Source organism: Sus scrofa, chromosome 5, assembly GCF_000003025.6.
Source record: "Sus scrofa isolate TJ Tabasco breed Duroc chromosome 5, Sscrofa11.1, whole genome shotgun sequence".
In the NCBI taxonomy this organism is placed as follows: Eukaryota; Metazoa; Chordata; class Mammalia; order Artiodactyla; family Suidae; genus Sus; species Sus scrofa.
Window position 1 is genome coordinate 21983960 of NC_010447.5, and position 15600 is coordinate 21999559.

Consider the following 15600-nt stretch of genomic DNA (forward strand, 5'->3'; position numbering starts at 1 on the left):
GCAATTGTCTAATTCCACTATTTAGCTGAGAAACCCCAAGCCCAGCAACCCTGCAAATTACTATTCCTCTGTAACAGATTTCAATTTTTAGGGATCTTAGAATAGGGCTAATGGCACTTTAAACCCTGCACTGCCTCAAGGAACCACATACAAGTCTTGCCCAAAATACATGATGAAAAAAAACAAAACCGTGGCAATGGTGGGGCGGTGGTGGGTTGACTCAAATTTTGCACAGATCAGTATTAATCCTTCAAAACACTGATTAACCCCTTACTTCTCTTAGAGTAGCACTTATTTTTAAACCACCCAACCCACTTTTCCCAGTGTGCTTTTCTGAAAAAAACCTTTTTATTTAGCATAGAGTTTTGGGCCAGGGATCAGATCTGAGCTAGTCTCAGCTGTAGCAACACAGGATTCTTTAACCCACTGTGCTGGGCTAGGATCAAACCTGCATCCCAAGGTTCCAGAGATGCCACCACAGCAGGATGTCCCCTTTTGCTTTTTTAATCAAATAAGGTGCTAAATAGAATACTGAAGAGCCAAAAAATTGATTTGCCATGAACAACATAAAAGGCCAAAGTTGAGACCCTACTAGTAAGATCACATCATCCACAGGAAACTCCTCACAAGACTCATGCTAGTTTATTAATCCGAACTAGCAGCTTTTCTTTTTTTGATGACCCCATTTCAAACGTATATGGCCCATTTCATGCTGTTTCTTGTGACTATTCTAAAATTGCTAAAAACCTCAGTGTTGGCTTTGTTTTTAGGACCAAGAACAACAGACAGATGATGAGGGATGTACATTTTATTGGAAACCTTAAATACTCTTCAGACAGAATACAATGTCTTCAATCAAGGCTCTCATGGCCTACAGGGAAAACTGCATTTTGGATGAGGGGCAAGAGAGGGCCACAAAGAGGATGAGTACTTAGTTTGCCAAAAGGACTCCCTCATGAGTGCTCTTCAGCCAGTTTATCAGCTTTTGCCACAGCTTCTTCAATGGGTCCCACCATATAGAAAGCCTGTTCTGGGAGATGGTCATATTCACCTATATGGAAAAAAATGCCAACTGGTGAGAAGTGGAAGAATATCAATTTTCTGCAGTGGGTACCTCACCACTTGACGCCATTATTCAGAATATGAAATCATATCATCTTAAAAATCTTTTACTTTGCTTTTTATGGCTACATGTGCAGCACATGAAGTTCCCAGGCTAGGGGTTTAATCAGAGCTGCAACTGCCAGCGTACACCACAACCACAGCAATGGATTATCTGAGCAGAGTCTTCGACATACACCACAGCTCATGCCAACACCGGATCCCTTAACCCACTGAGTGAGGCCAGGGATAGAACCCCCATCCTCATGGATACAGGTTCATAACCATGAGCCACAAAGGGAACTCCCAATTAGAAATCTTTTCTGGGAGTTCCCGTTGTGGCATGGTGGAAACAATTCCAACTAGGAACCACGAGGCTGTGGGTTCGATCCCTGACCTCGCTCAGCGGGTTAAGGATTCAGTACTGCCGTGAGCTGTGATGTAGGTCACAGATGCAGCTCTGATTTGGCATTGCTATGACTCTAGTGTAGGCTGGCAGCGATAACTTTGATTAGACCCCTAGCCTAGGAACCTCTATGTGCTGTGGGTGTAGCCCTAAAAAAAAAAAAAAAAAAAAAAAAAAAAAAAAAAAAAAAAAAAAAGAAAAGAAAAGAAAAAAGAATTCTTTTCTTAACAAACTTCCCTCACAAACCCAATTCACAAGACATAACTACAGTATAGATTAAGAACAAGTTGTCCAGGGGTTGCCTCCATGGCACATCAGAAACAAATCCGACTAGGAACTATGAGGTGTTGTGGGTTTGATCCCTGACCTCGCTCAGGGGGTTAAGGATCTGGCATCGCCGTGAGCTGTGGTGTAGGTCGCAGAAGTGGCTTGGATCCAGCATTGCTGTGGCTGTGGCACAGAAGCTACAGCTCCGATTCAACCCACAGTCTGGGAACCTCCATATGCTGTGGGTGCGGCCCTGAAAAGACAAAAGACCAAAAAAAAAACCCCACAAAAAAACAGTATTCCAGAGTCACATAAATTCACGTTCAAATTCTTGCTCTCCACTTTGGCTGTATGACATTGGGTTTTGGCTTTGTGATAAGTTTCCTGGTTTGTAAAACAGAATAATACCTTTGGGTTTTTTTTGGTCTTTTTAGGGTGGCACCTGAGGCATATGGAGGTTCCCAGGCTAGGAGTCGAATCGGAGCTGTAGCCGCTGGCCTACACCACAGCTCACAGCAACACTGGATCCTTAACCCACTGAGAGAGGCTAGGAATTGAACCCATGTGCTCATGGATACTAGTCAGGTTCGTTAACCACTGAGCCATGACAGGAACTCTGTGCCTTCCTTATGATGATGTTGTAATTCACTTAGAATAGTTAGCACTGAAAGCTCTCAGTCTCACTCTCAGAAATCAAGTACTTCCAAAAATTGATGGGAAATAACTTTTTGCATAAAAATTATACTAGGCACAGTATACTTATATATTACTTGCTGATTCCTTAAATGGGAACATGACATACATAGCAAGTATTCAAGGGATTTCAGCTTCTCTGCCATTTTATACTTGAGATCTCACCTGCCAAAATCTGCTGGAATCCTTTGATGGTCTCCTTCAGGGGTACCAACTTCCCCAAGTGACCTGTAAAGACCTCAGCAACCTGGAATGGCTGAGACAGGAAACGCTGTATTTTCCGTGCACGGGACACAGTTAACTTGTCTTCCTCAGAAAGTTCATCCATGCCCAGGATGGCAATGATATCTTGGAGGGATTTGTAGTCCTGTGAGAAAATGAGAGGCCTGAGTAAACATTTACATTCCTTTAATTTGGACAAAAACCTAAGGGTTAATACAAATTTATACTCACATATGAACACTTTAGCACCTTATCTCACTTCTTAACTGAAACAAATTAGTTACTTGGGGGTTAGGAGGGCCCTCAGCTAAGATCAGTGTCTGGTTCTCCCACTCCTACTCTTAGGTGCTGTTAAAGAAAATCAGATTTTAAACATGGAGTACCTGGAAACCTAAGAGACTTCATTAACACTCATTAGGAACTGCTGGTCTCATCTTGCTTGCTCTAAAGCAAATCACACCAAGTCACCAAAGATCTGATCCTAACATAGTTCCCAAATTCCCCGACTTATGGCCACTGATCTCACCTACAATACTTACCTGTAGGATCTTTTGCACTCCACGGGCAACATCATAATGCTCACTGCCAACAATGTTGGGATCCATGATTCGAGAAGTAGAGTCCAGAGGATCCACAGCGGGATAAATGCCCAGCTCAGCAATAGCACGGGATAGCACAGTGGTAGCATCCAAATGCGCAAAGGTGGTGGCAGGAGCAGGGTCAGTCAAGTCATCAGCTGGCACATAGATGGCCTAAAATGAGTCAGGAAGCCATGTAATTCTATTTAAGCCATCCCTTTTTCTGATCTCTCATTTTGTCACTCTATCAGGTTCAAAAAGGGTGGATTCAAGAGTTCCACTGTGGCACAATGGCGGGATTGGTGGCATCTTCAGAGAGCTGGGACACAGGTTCAATCCCCAGCCTGGCACAGTGGGTTAAGGATCTGGAGTTGCCACAGTTGCAGCTTAGGTCACAGCTACTGCTCAGATCTGATCCCTGGCCCAGGAATCCCATATGCTCCAGGTCAGCCAAAAAAACAAACCAGGTACACTCGAGTTCCCTGGTGGTCTAGTGGTTAGGACTTGGTGCTTTCACCACTGTGGCATGGGTTCAATCCCTAGTGATCCCACATCCAGCCACTGAATGAGCTTATAGATTACCTGGCCCCTCCATGCTGTGATGAAAGAATTTTATTTTTTTCCTTTTGTTCTTCATCCTATGTTTTAACTCTACTGTAGAGAAATTAACTTTTTTTTCCTCTGGCTTTTTTTTTTTTTTTTTTGATCTTTTTGCCATTTCTTGGGCTGCTCTCACGGCATATGGAGGTTCCCAGGCTAGGGGTCCAATAGGAGCTGTAGCCACCGACCTACGCCAGAGCCACAGCAATGCTGGATCCGAGCTGAGTCTGTGACCTACACCACGACTCACGGCAACGCCGGATCGTTAACCCACTGAGCAAGGGCAGGGATCGAACCCGCAACCTCATGGTTCCTAGTCGGATTCGTTAACCACTGCACCATGACGGGAACTCCTCCTCTGGTCTTTTTAGATTAGGGCTGCACCCAAGGCATATGGAAGTTCCCAGACTAGGAGTCAAATCACAGCAGCAGCTGCCAGCCTATACCACAGCCACAGCAACATGGGACCTAATCTGCATCTACGACCTACACCACAGCTGATGGCAACGCCAGGTCCTTAACCCACTAAGTGAGGCCAGGGATTGAACCCGTGTCCTCATAGATACTAGTCAGGTTCATTACCCATGAGCCACAGTGGGGACTCTAAGTGAAACTTTTAGATTGGAAAAAAAAGTAAAAGAAAAAAAAAACTTGCACTGCCATAACCATTGGAAAAAATGAATCTTGCAAGTTAATAAAAAAAGTTTTTAAATAATTTTACTATGTGTATCACCTATGTAAATTTGAAAACTTGGGGTGTTTAGTGTAGTCCATATTTAATGCTTGGTTTCCATGCAGCTTGACTCCCTCTCAGGTTGAAAACAACTATTATGTGACCTACATTTACATGAACACCTTCAATTAGTTTAGATGAGGGTTTCTTAATCTTGAGTCTTTAACATGCACACACAGAATTTTATACCTCAGGGAGCTCAGGAACCTAGTTAAAATTACGTCTTTTGAGGGAGTTCCTATTATGGCTCAGCGGTTAACAAACCTGACTGGATACTAGGACTCAGGTTCGATTCCTGGCCTTGCTCAATGGGTTAAGGATCTGGCGTTGCTGTGAGCTGTGGTGTGGGCTGCAGACATAGCTCAGATCCTGCATTGCTGTTGGTACGGGCCAGCGGCTATAGCTCTGATTCTACCCCTAGCCTGGGACCATCCATATGCCTCGAGTATGGCCCTAAAAAGACCAAAAATAAATAAATCTTTTGAGATATAAGCAACTAGGTTCTATACCTCTCTGTTCATGTCTTTACACAAATTAGACTTTCAACTATTTAACTGTTCTCACCTGTACAGAGGTGATAGATCCCTTTTTGGTGGTGGTGATTCTTTCCTGCATGGTACCCATGTCAGTGGCCAGGGTAGGCTGATAACCCACCGCAGAAGGGATTCTGCCCAATAAAGCAGACACCTAAAGAAAGAACATTTTTAGCATCATCTGCATCAATCCATAGAAAGGGCAAATGAACCAGGTCCTCTCAAAGCCTTCTCTCTTACTTCTGAGCCAGCCTGGGTGAAGCGAAAGATGTTATCAATAAACAGCAGTACATCTTGACCCTCTTGGTCTCTGAAGTATTCAGCTACAGTCAGTCCAGTCAGAGCTACCCGGGCCCGAGCACCCGGAGGTTCATTCATTTGACCGTACACCAGCGCTACCTGCAATAATCAAACACAATCAGAAATCGTTGCAGAGGAGTTGGAAAGCCACCTACCCAAGGTCCCCGAACTGGAGAAACTACAAAAAACCCTCGTTCTCAGGTTGTCAATATTTTTGTTTACAAATTTCTTTTCCCATTCAGAGAAAAGAAATTCCAAAAACAGAAAAAAAAATTTCTCATATTACTGAGGCAAAATTCCTGTAGTAGGACAGAAATAAACTATAAATAAAAGGCACAAAATAGGATTATCTGAGACATATAAGAACCACCGTCAACTCCCCCTATACTTAGCTTTCAAATAAATGATGAGACCATCTACCAAAAACAAAAACTAGAAATGTAATATAATATCAAAGAGGGAAAAACAGGTACCTTAGCATACATTAGAGACTAGGATAAAAACACTGACAGAAATTTCCTTTGTAGGTCCTGGGACGCTAAAATGGATATATAGCACATGGCTTCAGCTAGCAATGCAACCAACTGGAACAGTTTTCTGGTAGTACCATGTGGACACCACTCAGCTCAGTGCTAACCTTAGAGGTAGCATCTTTTAAGTTGATGACACCAGACTCAATCATTTCATGGTATAAGTCATTGCCCTCACGGGTCCTTTCGCCAACACCAGCAAACACGGAGTAACCACCATGAGCTTTGGCTACGTTGTTGATTAACTCCATGATCAGTACTGTCTTGCCAACTCCAGCACCACCAAAGAGCCCTGGGAGAGGTAAAGAAGAAGAAGAAGGAAAAAAAAAAAGAAATATTTAAGAGTTCTGTGTTCTCAAACAAGCAAGCTTCAAAAAAATTTTTGTTGTTGTTTCTTTCCACCTTTTCCCTCCTCAGGAATGGCATCTGGCTTCAGCAAACTCAGAAGAACGAAAGTCAGAAGCTACTCATCAGTGAGGGACTGATCTCAGTACCCACATGACATGGTAGGATTTCTTTTTCCTGTATTAATGTTTCAAAAATGTCTACCCACCACTAACATACCAATTTTGCCACCCTTGGCATAGGGAGCCAGTAGATCCACAACCTTGATACCGGTAACCAGAATTTCCTGCTCAACACTCATCTCCATGAATTCAGGAGCCTCAGCATGAATAGCAGCAAATCTGTAAGAGTAGAAAAGATCAGTATCTATTCATCTTTTAAAGGGTCCTCTCAATTCCCAATCCTAACCTTTTACTCACAGTCACTTCTCTTATACAATGCTCTAGACAAATTAGCCCAACATTCTGCAATAAAGGGGATTTCATTATCTCAGGAAGCAATAATCCCATTCCCTATCAACTTTAATAGTCATAAGGCTTTCCTTTTACACAGTCCTAACCTAACACCACTTCTTCATATGCCAATATGAAATAAATGCCACTGATATTAAAATGAACTGAAATGATCAACTTGCCCCCCAAGTAGCAGTTTGGGTTTGTTTTTTTTTTTCACTTTTCTTTTACAATCAGAATTTCTACAACCTTAATTTTCTTCAGAAGAAACTGCACTGACTGTGTATTCTCTGCAAGAAAATTCCACTGTACTAGAGGGTGTCACTTGATGTACAGAACTGCTAGGAAAAGCAGTTTCTTTGTGTGCAGATGGAACAAGAGGGATACTTACTGTTTGGTTTTGATGGGACCTCTCTCATCAATAGGTTCTCCAATGACATTCATGATTCTGCCCAAGGTCTCAGGCCCAACAGGAATTTTGATTGGTGCACCAGAATCTAGGACTTTCTGGCCTCTAACCAGGCCTTCTGTACCATCCATGGCAATGGTCCTTACAGTACTCTCACCTGTCAGACAGACATTGCAAGATTATACATAAAGACAAATTGACTTCATATTTAATGAAAAACAGCTGGCATCAAACACCTAAGTCAACCAAGACTCCTTCTCAGTATCTAAATGTGGCTTCAGGAAACTCAGAAGAACGAAAGTCATCTTGATAAAATCATCACAGAAGGAAGACAGCCTGGTTTTTTGGGATAATTGCATCGAAGACCTTCATTATTCTTAACATGTTGTACTTACCCAAATGCTGGGCCACCTCCAAAACCAGCCTGGTCTCCCTGCCTTGCACTTCCAGGGCATTTAGGATGGGTGGCAGTCCTTCATCAAACTGGACATCCACCACTGCACCAATGACTGCCACGATTCGCCCAGTGGCGGCGCCTGCCTTTGGCGATGGAGATGGTTGAGTGGCATAGTCTCTGGCTAACAGAAAAAAAAAAAAAAGATATTGGAAGATGATAGGGTCAGGACAGTTAAAGGTCAGAAGGACTGGTGAATTGAGCCCAGGCCCGGCCTCCTTCCGTTTACACGGAAGGCGGGTCTAAAGGGAGGGCCCCGCTAGAACAGAGAAAGTGCCTGCACCATCTTGCCATTCTCATGCACAAAATCTCATTATTTGAGAGGTCGGTGTCCGCACTGCACCGGAAGGTCAATGCACCTGCCTGCACTTTTCGTTCACACAACGCCCCTCTTCCAAAATGTGACTGAACTATATCATTTTTGTTCTCCTGCAGTTTAGAGGACAAGGCAGGGGATCGGGCGTTTTCTTGCACCACAGACCCTTAGGCCCGAGAGTCTATCTCCCCCCCACCCCCAGCTCAAGGTCATGAGGCGACAGAAACGAAACCAGCTCCGAATGCAAGGCACTTACCAGGCTGGAGCGCTGCCGGAGCGGCCCGCAGTAAGAGCTGGGCTTGGGGTAGCGGCGCTGAAGGGCTGAGTCCCCGCAAGGCCCCAGAGGCCGAGGCAGAGGCCACACGACCCACAAAGCCCAACATGGCGGAGCCCGGGTAGAGACTGAGCGCTGCAGCAGTCTGGCCGCCAACTCCCCGCAGTTGGGGGCGGGGCCTACTCTGCAGTAGGCACGTCCGTTGGATCATCTTGCTGCTTATCACTCTCAGCATCGCTCCTATAGGCTAATAATCTCTCTTCATCTCAATCATTGGCCAAAATTGGTGCTAATCTGAATTCCTTTTTTTTATTGGACAGTGTCCGGTTGAGTGCAACCCTCAGAGCCTCCAAATGCAATTGGACAACAGGTATGTCAGTTGGAAAGATTACTTGGCGGAACTGCGTTTGGGGAAGGGGCCGAGTTCCTGTGAGGAAGCACGTGGGCTGTCTTTGGCTGTCCTTGGGCTCTCTCCTTAGATAGGACCTTGAGCTAGGTGACAGCCTCCCGCAAGGTTAGGGAAGTGGTAGCGTCGTAAAGCACCACAAACAATGACCTTGGCTAACGCAGGAGTCAAACACAGTTTTTATTTGCAGTAGTGACATTGGAAGCTTTCAGACAACTCAGCAGTTGAGGAATCTGGACAGAATTAAGGCTACAATGAAATTAATGTAACCAGTCGTATAAAAAATATATGCTAGACATTCAGAAGGCAAAGATAAGACTTAGGATTTCACTTTTAAAGAAAAACATTTGGAGGAACTTCCCGTCGTGGCGCAGCGGAAATGAATCCGACTAGGAACCATGAGGTTGAGGGTTTGATCCCTGGCCTCACTCAGTGGGTTAAGGATCCGGCGTTGCAGTGACCTGTGGTGTAGGTTGCAGACGCGGCTTGGAACCCGCGTTGCTGTGGCTCTGGCGTAGGCTGGCGGCTACAGCTCCGATTAGACCCCTAGCCTGAGAACCTCCATATGCCGCGGGAGCGGCCCAAGAAAAGACAAAAAAAAAAAAAAAAAAGGAAAAGAAAAAAAAGGAAAAACATTTGAACAAAAAATGCAATAAGGAGTACCTGTGGCGGCTCAGCGGTAACCAACCTGACTAGGAACCATGAGGTTGAGGGTTTGATCCCTGGCCTCGCCCATTGGGTTAAGGATCTGGCGTTGCCGTGAGCTGTGTTGTAAGTCACAGATGCAGCTTGGATCCTGCGTTGCTGTGGCTCTGGCATAGGCCGGTGGCTACAGCTCTGATTAGACCTCTAGCCTTGGAACCTCCATATGCCACAGGAGCAGCCCTAGAAAAGGCAAAAAGACAAAAAACTAAAACAAACAAACCCAGCTCTGATTAGACCCCTAGCCTGGGAACCTCCATATGTCACAGGTTCGGCCCTAAAAAGACAAAAGACAAAATAAAATTAGGATAATTTCACGTTGTCTCAAAAATTAAGTACATTAAAATATAAAAGAAGCATTCAGAACAGTGCCTTTTGACTTAGTGCTAAGATCCTTTCGTTTAAGAGTTCCTGCTGTGGGTCAGCGGTAATGAACCCGACTAGTAACCGTGAAGATGTGAGTTTGATCCCTGGTCTCACTCAAGCATTGATGTCAGCTGCAGCTCCAATTCAACCCCTCGCCTGGGAACTTCCATATTTTGCAGGTGCGGCCCTAAACAAAAATAATAATTATTAAAAATAATGATAATTATTATCTCCGGATCAATTTGGTTGTGGGACCCACCTACTTTTGTTTTGATATGTGTGAGCCAATAAATGTTCTTAAAAATCCTTTTAAATTTGGTAAAATTCTGTTGTGCCCATGTTATTGTCAAACATATTTAAAATGACACTTAATGAAGGTGTCAAGGTAGATTTTCACATAAATTTCCAGATAACTAAGGCTAGTCACTTTTTATTTTATTTTTGTCTTTTCTAGGGCTGAATATGGAGATTCCCAGGCTAGAGGTCTAATCAGAGCTGGAGCCACTGGCCTACACCATGGCAATGCCAAATCCGAGCCGAGTCTGCAACTTACACTACAGCTAACAGCAACACCAGTTCCTTAACCTACTGATCGAGGCCAGGGATCAACCCTTAACCTCATGGTTTTTAGGTGGATTCGTTTCCGATGTGCCGCGACAGGAACTCCTGAAGTCTATTTTGTCTGATATGAATATTGCAATTCCTGCTTTCCTGTCTTTTCTCATCTGTTCACTTTCAACTTATGTGTCCTTTGCCCTAAGGTGAGTCTCTTGTAGACACCATATTGTAGGCTCTTGTTTTTTTATCCAAACTGCCACTCTTTTGATTGGAGCATTCAGTCCATTGACATTTAAGGTAAATAACTGATAAATATGTGTTTACTGCCATTTTAAACCTTCTTATATCCAGTTGATTTTGTTTTTCGTTTGTCCTTTTTTTCTGGTTGATTTCCTTTTATTTTACGCTTGTGTTATTTTTTAGTTTTTGTGAATGTAATGTTTTTTTGTTTTGTTTTGTTTTTTTTTTGTTTTTTTTTTGCTATTTCTTTGGGCCGCTCCCGCGGCATATGGAGGTTCCCAGGCTAGGGGTCGAATCGGAGCTGTAGCCACCGGCCTACGCCAGAGCCACAGCAACTCGGGATCCGAGCCGCATCTGCAACCTACACCACAGTTCACGGCAACGCCGGATCGTTAACCCACTGAGCAAGGGCAGGGACCGAACCCGCAACCTCATGGTTCGTAGTCGGATTCGTTAACCACTGCACCACAACGGGAACTCCCAGAATGTAATGTTTTTGATTTGTGGTTGCCCTGTTTTTCAAGTAAGTTAACTCCTTTCTACATCTTGTTTTAGCCTGACAGTGTTTTAGCCTGACAGTCATATAGTCTCTTAACACATTATAAGAGTCTAGATTTTCTTACTTTCCTTCCCCATATTTGGATTTTGAAGTCTTTTTTTTACATTTTCATGTTTGTCCTTTTGCTATTCCTTGTGTTTAACATCACTTTTACAATAGGTTTTTTTCCCCTTTTAGATTTGTATACTGGCTTAAATGATTGCTTTCCAATTGTGATTTTCTCCATTCTGTTTCTTACTTTTTTATTTAGAGACGCCCTCTCAGTATTTCTCTAGAATGGGTTTAGTATTGCTGTACTCTTAGTTTTTGTTTGTTGGAGAAATTTTTTTTTTTTTTTTTTTTTTTTTGCTTCTTAGGGCCCCACCTGAGGCACATGGGGGTCCCCAAGCTAGGGGTCCAATCGGAGCTACAGCTGCTGGCCTACGCCACAGTCACAGCCACATGGGATCCGAGCCACATCTGCAACCCACACCACAGCTCACGGCAACACTGGATCCTTAACCCACTAAGCGAGGCAGGGATTGAACCTGCAACCTCATGGTTCCTAGTTCTGCTGTGCCACAACTCCCTCAAAACTTACTTTTTTTTTGGTCTTTTTTGCTATTTCTTGGGCCGCTCCCGTGGCATATGGAGGTTCCCAGGCTAGGGGTCGAATCGGAGCTGTAGCGCCGGCCTACACCAGAAGCACAGCAACGCAGGATCTGAGCCGCGTCTGCAACCTACACCACAGCTCACGGCAATGCCGGATCGTTAACCCACTGATCGAGGGCAGGGACCAAACCCGCCACCTCATGGTTCCTAATCGGATTCGTTGACCACTGCGCCACGACAGGAACTCCTCAAAACTTTCCTAATGTGGCTAATATTGTATATCTGAATTTACTTCATTGGCTGAATTTGTATTTCCCTAATTTTTAGGAGAGAGTACGTTCACATCATATTTCTTGGTCGTTTTTTCTTTTTGGTTGCATCTATAGCATGTGGAAAGTTCCTAGGCTGGGTATCAAACCTGTGCTGCAGTTTCAACCTGTAACACAGATCAGCAATAAGGTAACCTTAACTCACTTGCTGCGCCACAAGGGAACTTCCTGGTAATTTATTTTTCCTCAGTGAATTATGTGTTCTTACCTTTTGCCCACTTTTTTCCGTTGGCTTGTCATAATGATTAAGTGCTCTTCAAATGCTTTGTTAAATGTTAAGTATGTTACTCTAGTATGCACTTATGTTTTAACCTAATGCTCTTTTGGCCTACGTAATTTTTTTTTCAGCCGCCTGCATGGCATACGGCAGTTTCCAGACAAGGGATTGACTCTGAGCTGAATCCTTAACCCACTATGCCACAGCAGGAACTCCTGACCTATGTCATTAGGCCTATTTGGGGGCCCAGAACTTACACTTCTCACAAGTTCCTAGATAAGACTGATGCTACTAGCCCTGGATCACACTTCAATAGTAGTCAAGTTATCAGTTAAATTGCAAATTCCTAGGACCCCTGCACCTACTATACTACAGCCTATCTTAGGGTTGGGACTTATGAATCCACATAGTCCCCCGATTTTGATTGTTCAAGAACTAAGGTGATTCTATAGACATAGAGCTATAAAAGCAATTCTCTGGTAGCCTAGGTCAAGCATCTGGCATTGTTACCGCTGTGCGAGTGGCCACAGGTGGGACCAAGAAAAAAAAAATTAAAAAAACCAAAAAACTAGGAGTTCCCGTGGTTGCGCAGTGGTTAACGAATCTGACTAGGAACCATGAGGTTGTGGGTTCGGTCCTTGCCCTTGCTCAGTGGGTTAATGATCCGACGTTGCCGTGAGCTGTGGTGTAGGTTGCAGACGTGGCTCGGATCCCACGTTGCTGTGGCTCTGGCGTAGGCCAGTGGCTACAGCTCCGATTCGACCCCTAGCCTGGGAACCTCCATATGCCGTGAGAGCGGCCCAAGAAATAGCAAAAAGACCAAAAAAAAAAAAAAAAAAAAAAAACCTAGAGCTATGAGATGCTAATTAGTTGTTAGCTGTGAGAACATAAAAACCCCACACTGGCTGAGGGACAAGTGTATTCTTCATGGAGACCATCAACTGCAGGGGAAGCAGCTTTCACAGCTATCCTGCCAGAACTTGTGACATGATGAAATACAACCAAGGGAATGGGTTGCTAAGGAAAGTATGAAAGTGAAGGTCATGGGATTTGGGCTTAATAGTTTGGGCTAGAGTTCTGGACAGGTTCTTCACATAAGTAATGAAATTACCCATACTAATGTTACGTCAGTTAAACAAATGGTTTAATTTTCACTTTGGAAAAGACTGCTCAGTATTTTTTTGGGAGGGGGGGGTCTTTCTGCCATTTCTTAGGCCGCTCCCGAGGCATATGGAGGTTCCCAGACTAGGGGTCAAATTGGAGCTGTAGCCACCAGCCTACACCAGAGCCACAGCAACGCGGGTTCTGAGCCGCGTTTGCAACCTATACCACAGCTCACGGCCAACGCTGGATCCCTAAACCACTGAGCAAGGCCAGGGATCAAACCCGAAACCTCATGGTTCCTAGTCGGATTCGTTAACCACTGCGCCACGACGGGAACTCCAAGACTGCTCAGTATTAAGAGCAAAGCAAGACTAACAGTATGCTAAGTCAACTGTCACCAAATCCTGTTTGACCTGTCTTTGGAATCTCTCCAGTTCCCAATACCAGTGCCTAAATTTACCCTTTTATGTTACCCTTTGAATTACCACACTAACTTGTTTCCTTACCCACAGGCCCACTTGTAAAACATCACCATGCAAATGTAATAATGCAACGAGTACGTATAAGTCCTCAATCTGCTGTGTGCTATCCTCAGGGCTGAAGATTTAGTGGTGACATACATCCTTCACTCTTCTGTAAGAGACTACCAATAGAGACACCAAATGTGGTTAATGTTTTGATTAAGTCCACAGACCTTAAGAGCATATTAGAATAAAACAGTAACTTAAAGAGTTAGAGTAAGCCTCAAGACATCTACCTGCCTCCCACCTCCTTCCCAGTCTGTACATTCTCCAGGTTGGTACAATGCTGGGTGAACCATGGCAAACACATTTGATGTTCAGCATACAAATGAAGTTCACTAAGACTTGTAGAAACTGGAGCGGAGTTCCCGTCGTGGCGCAGTGGTTAACGAATCCGACTAGGAACCATGAGGTTGCGGGTTCGGTCCCTGCCCTTGCTAGTGGGTTAACGATCCGGCGTTGCCGTGAGCTGTGGTGTAGGTTGCAGACGTGGCTCGGATCCTGCGTTGCTGTGCCTCTGGCGTAGGCCAGTGGCTACAGCTCCGATTCGACCCCTAGCCTGGGAAGCTCTATATGCCGCGGGAGCGGCCCAAAGAAATAGCAAAAAAGACAAAAAAACGAAAACAAAACAAAAAAAAACAAATAGAAACTGGAGCATGATAATATGAGAAAAAACAATGTATACATGTACGTGTAATTGGGTCACCTTTGTAGTGGAAAAACTGACAAAACACTGTAAACCAGCTATCATGAAAAAAATAAAACTCACTAAAAAAAAAACAAAAAAAAAACAAGACTTGTAGTAAGAACTCCTACTAAAAAGGAACTAAAGGAGGTTCCTAGTGGCACAATGGATTAAGAATCTGGTGGTGTCATGAGTTTGAGCCTTGACCTGGGAACTTTCACAGGCTGTGGGTGCCACCAAAAAAAGAAAACCAGCACAAAATTGAATTGGTAAATAAAAATTTCATGCTACTTGTACTAACCAATCACTTTCCCCTTTTCCCTGAAGGTAACTTAACAGTTTAGGAAGTTAAATACACACCTTTACTGTCACTTATCAAAATAAACTATATGAGTAAGTGCTATCACCCTCATTCAAGCTTAAAAAACTGACCAGAGTTCCCGTCCTGGCTCAGAGGCTAACGAACCCGACTAGGATCCATGAGGATGTGGGTTCGATCGCTGGGTTAAGGATCTGGCGTTGCCGTGAGCTGTGGCATAGGTCAGACGTGGCTCGGATCCCATGTTGCTGTGGCGTAGGCTGGCAGCTATAGCTCCAATTCACTTCCTAGCCTGGGAACCTCCATATGCTGTGAGTGCAGCCCTAAAAGCAACCAACAATCAATCGAACAAAACCCAAACTTAGAAACTCACCAAACAATCCTCTCCTCAGTGGCTCTCTATAAAGCAAAATTACAGTTCAGATTTGAGATACGACAAGTAGGTCTCACGTTTGACCAGTCAATTCATATTCTGGCATGAAACAAATACCTGACTTAGAGGAATACCATTCCCAAGGCTTCATATCCGACAGCAATAAGGGTTAATGAATCCCCATTCAACTATTTGAACACAAATTTTTAAAATTCTAAGAAATCTTAAAAAATAGAATGAAATTTAAAAATCCGTCATGGGAAATTCCCGTCGTGGCACAGTGGTTAATGAATCCGACTAGGAACCATGAGGTTGTGGGTTCGATCCCTGGCCTCGCTCAGTGGGTTAAGGATCTGTGAGTTGTGGTGTGGGTCACAGACGAGGCTCGGATCCTGTGTTGCTGTGGCTGTGGTGTGG

At 44.1% G+C, this 15600-nt stretch overlaps 1 protein-coding gene across 1 annotated transcript; it reads right to left on the reverse strand.

The window, feature by feature from the left end:
- Nucleotides 791-8434, reverse strand: ATP5B (ATP synthase, H+ transporting, mitochondrial F1 complex, beta polypeptide). The gene is made up of 10 exons (XM_001929410.5): nucleotides 8196-8434; nucleotides 7565-7747; nucleotides 7152-7326; nucleotides 6528-6649; nucleotides 6071-6255; nucleotides 5374-5532; nucleotides 5165-5287; nucleotides 3229-3441; nucleotides 2633-2834; nucleotides 791-1051 (listed from the first exon to the last, which is right to left on the reverse strand). Exons 1-10 carry the CDS (start codon nucleotides 8422-8424, stop codon nucleotides 954-956), a joined length of 1689 nt encoding a protein of 562 aa, XP_001929445.4. The 5' UTR covers nucleotides 8425-8434; the 3' UTR covers nucleotides 791-953.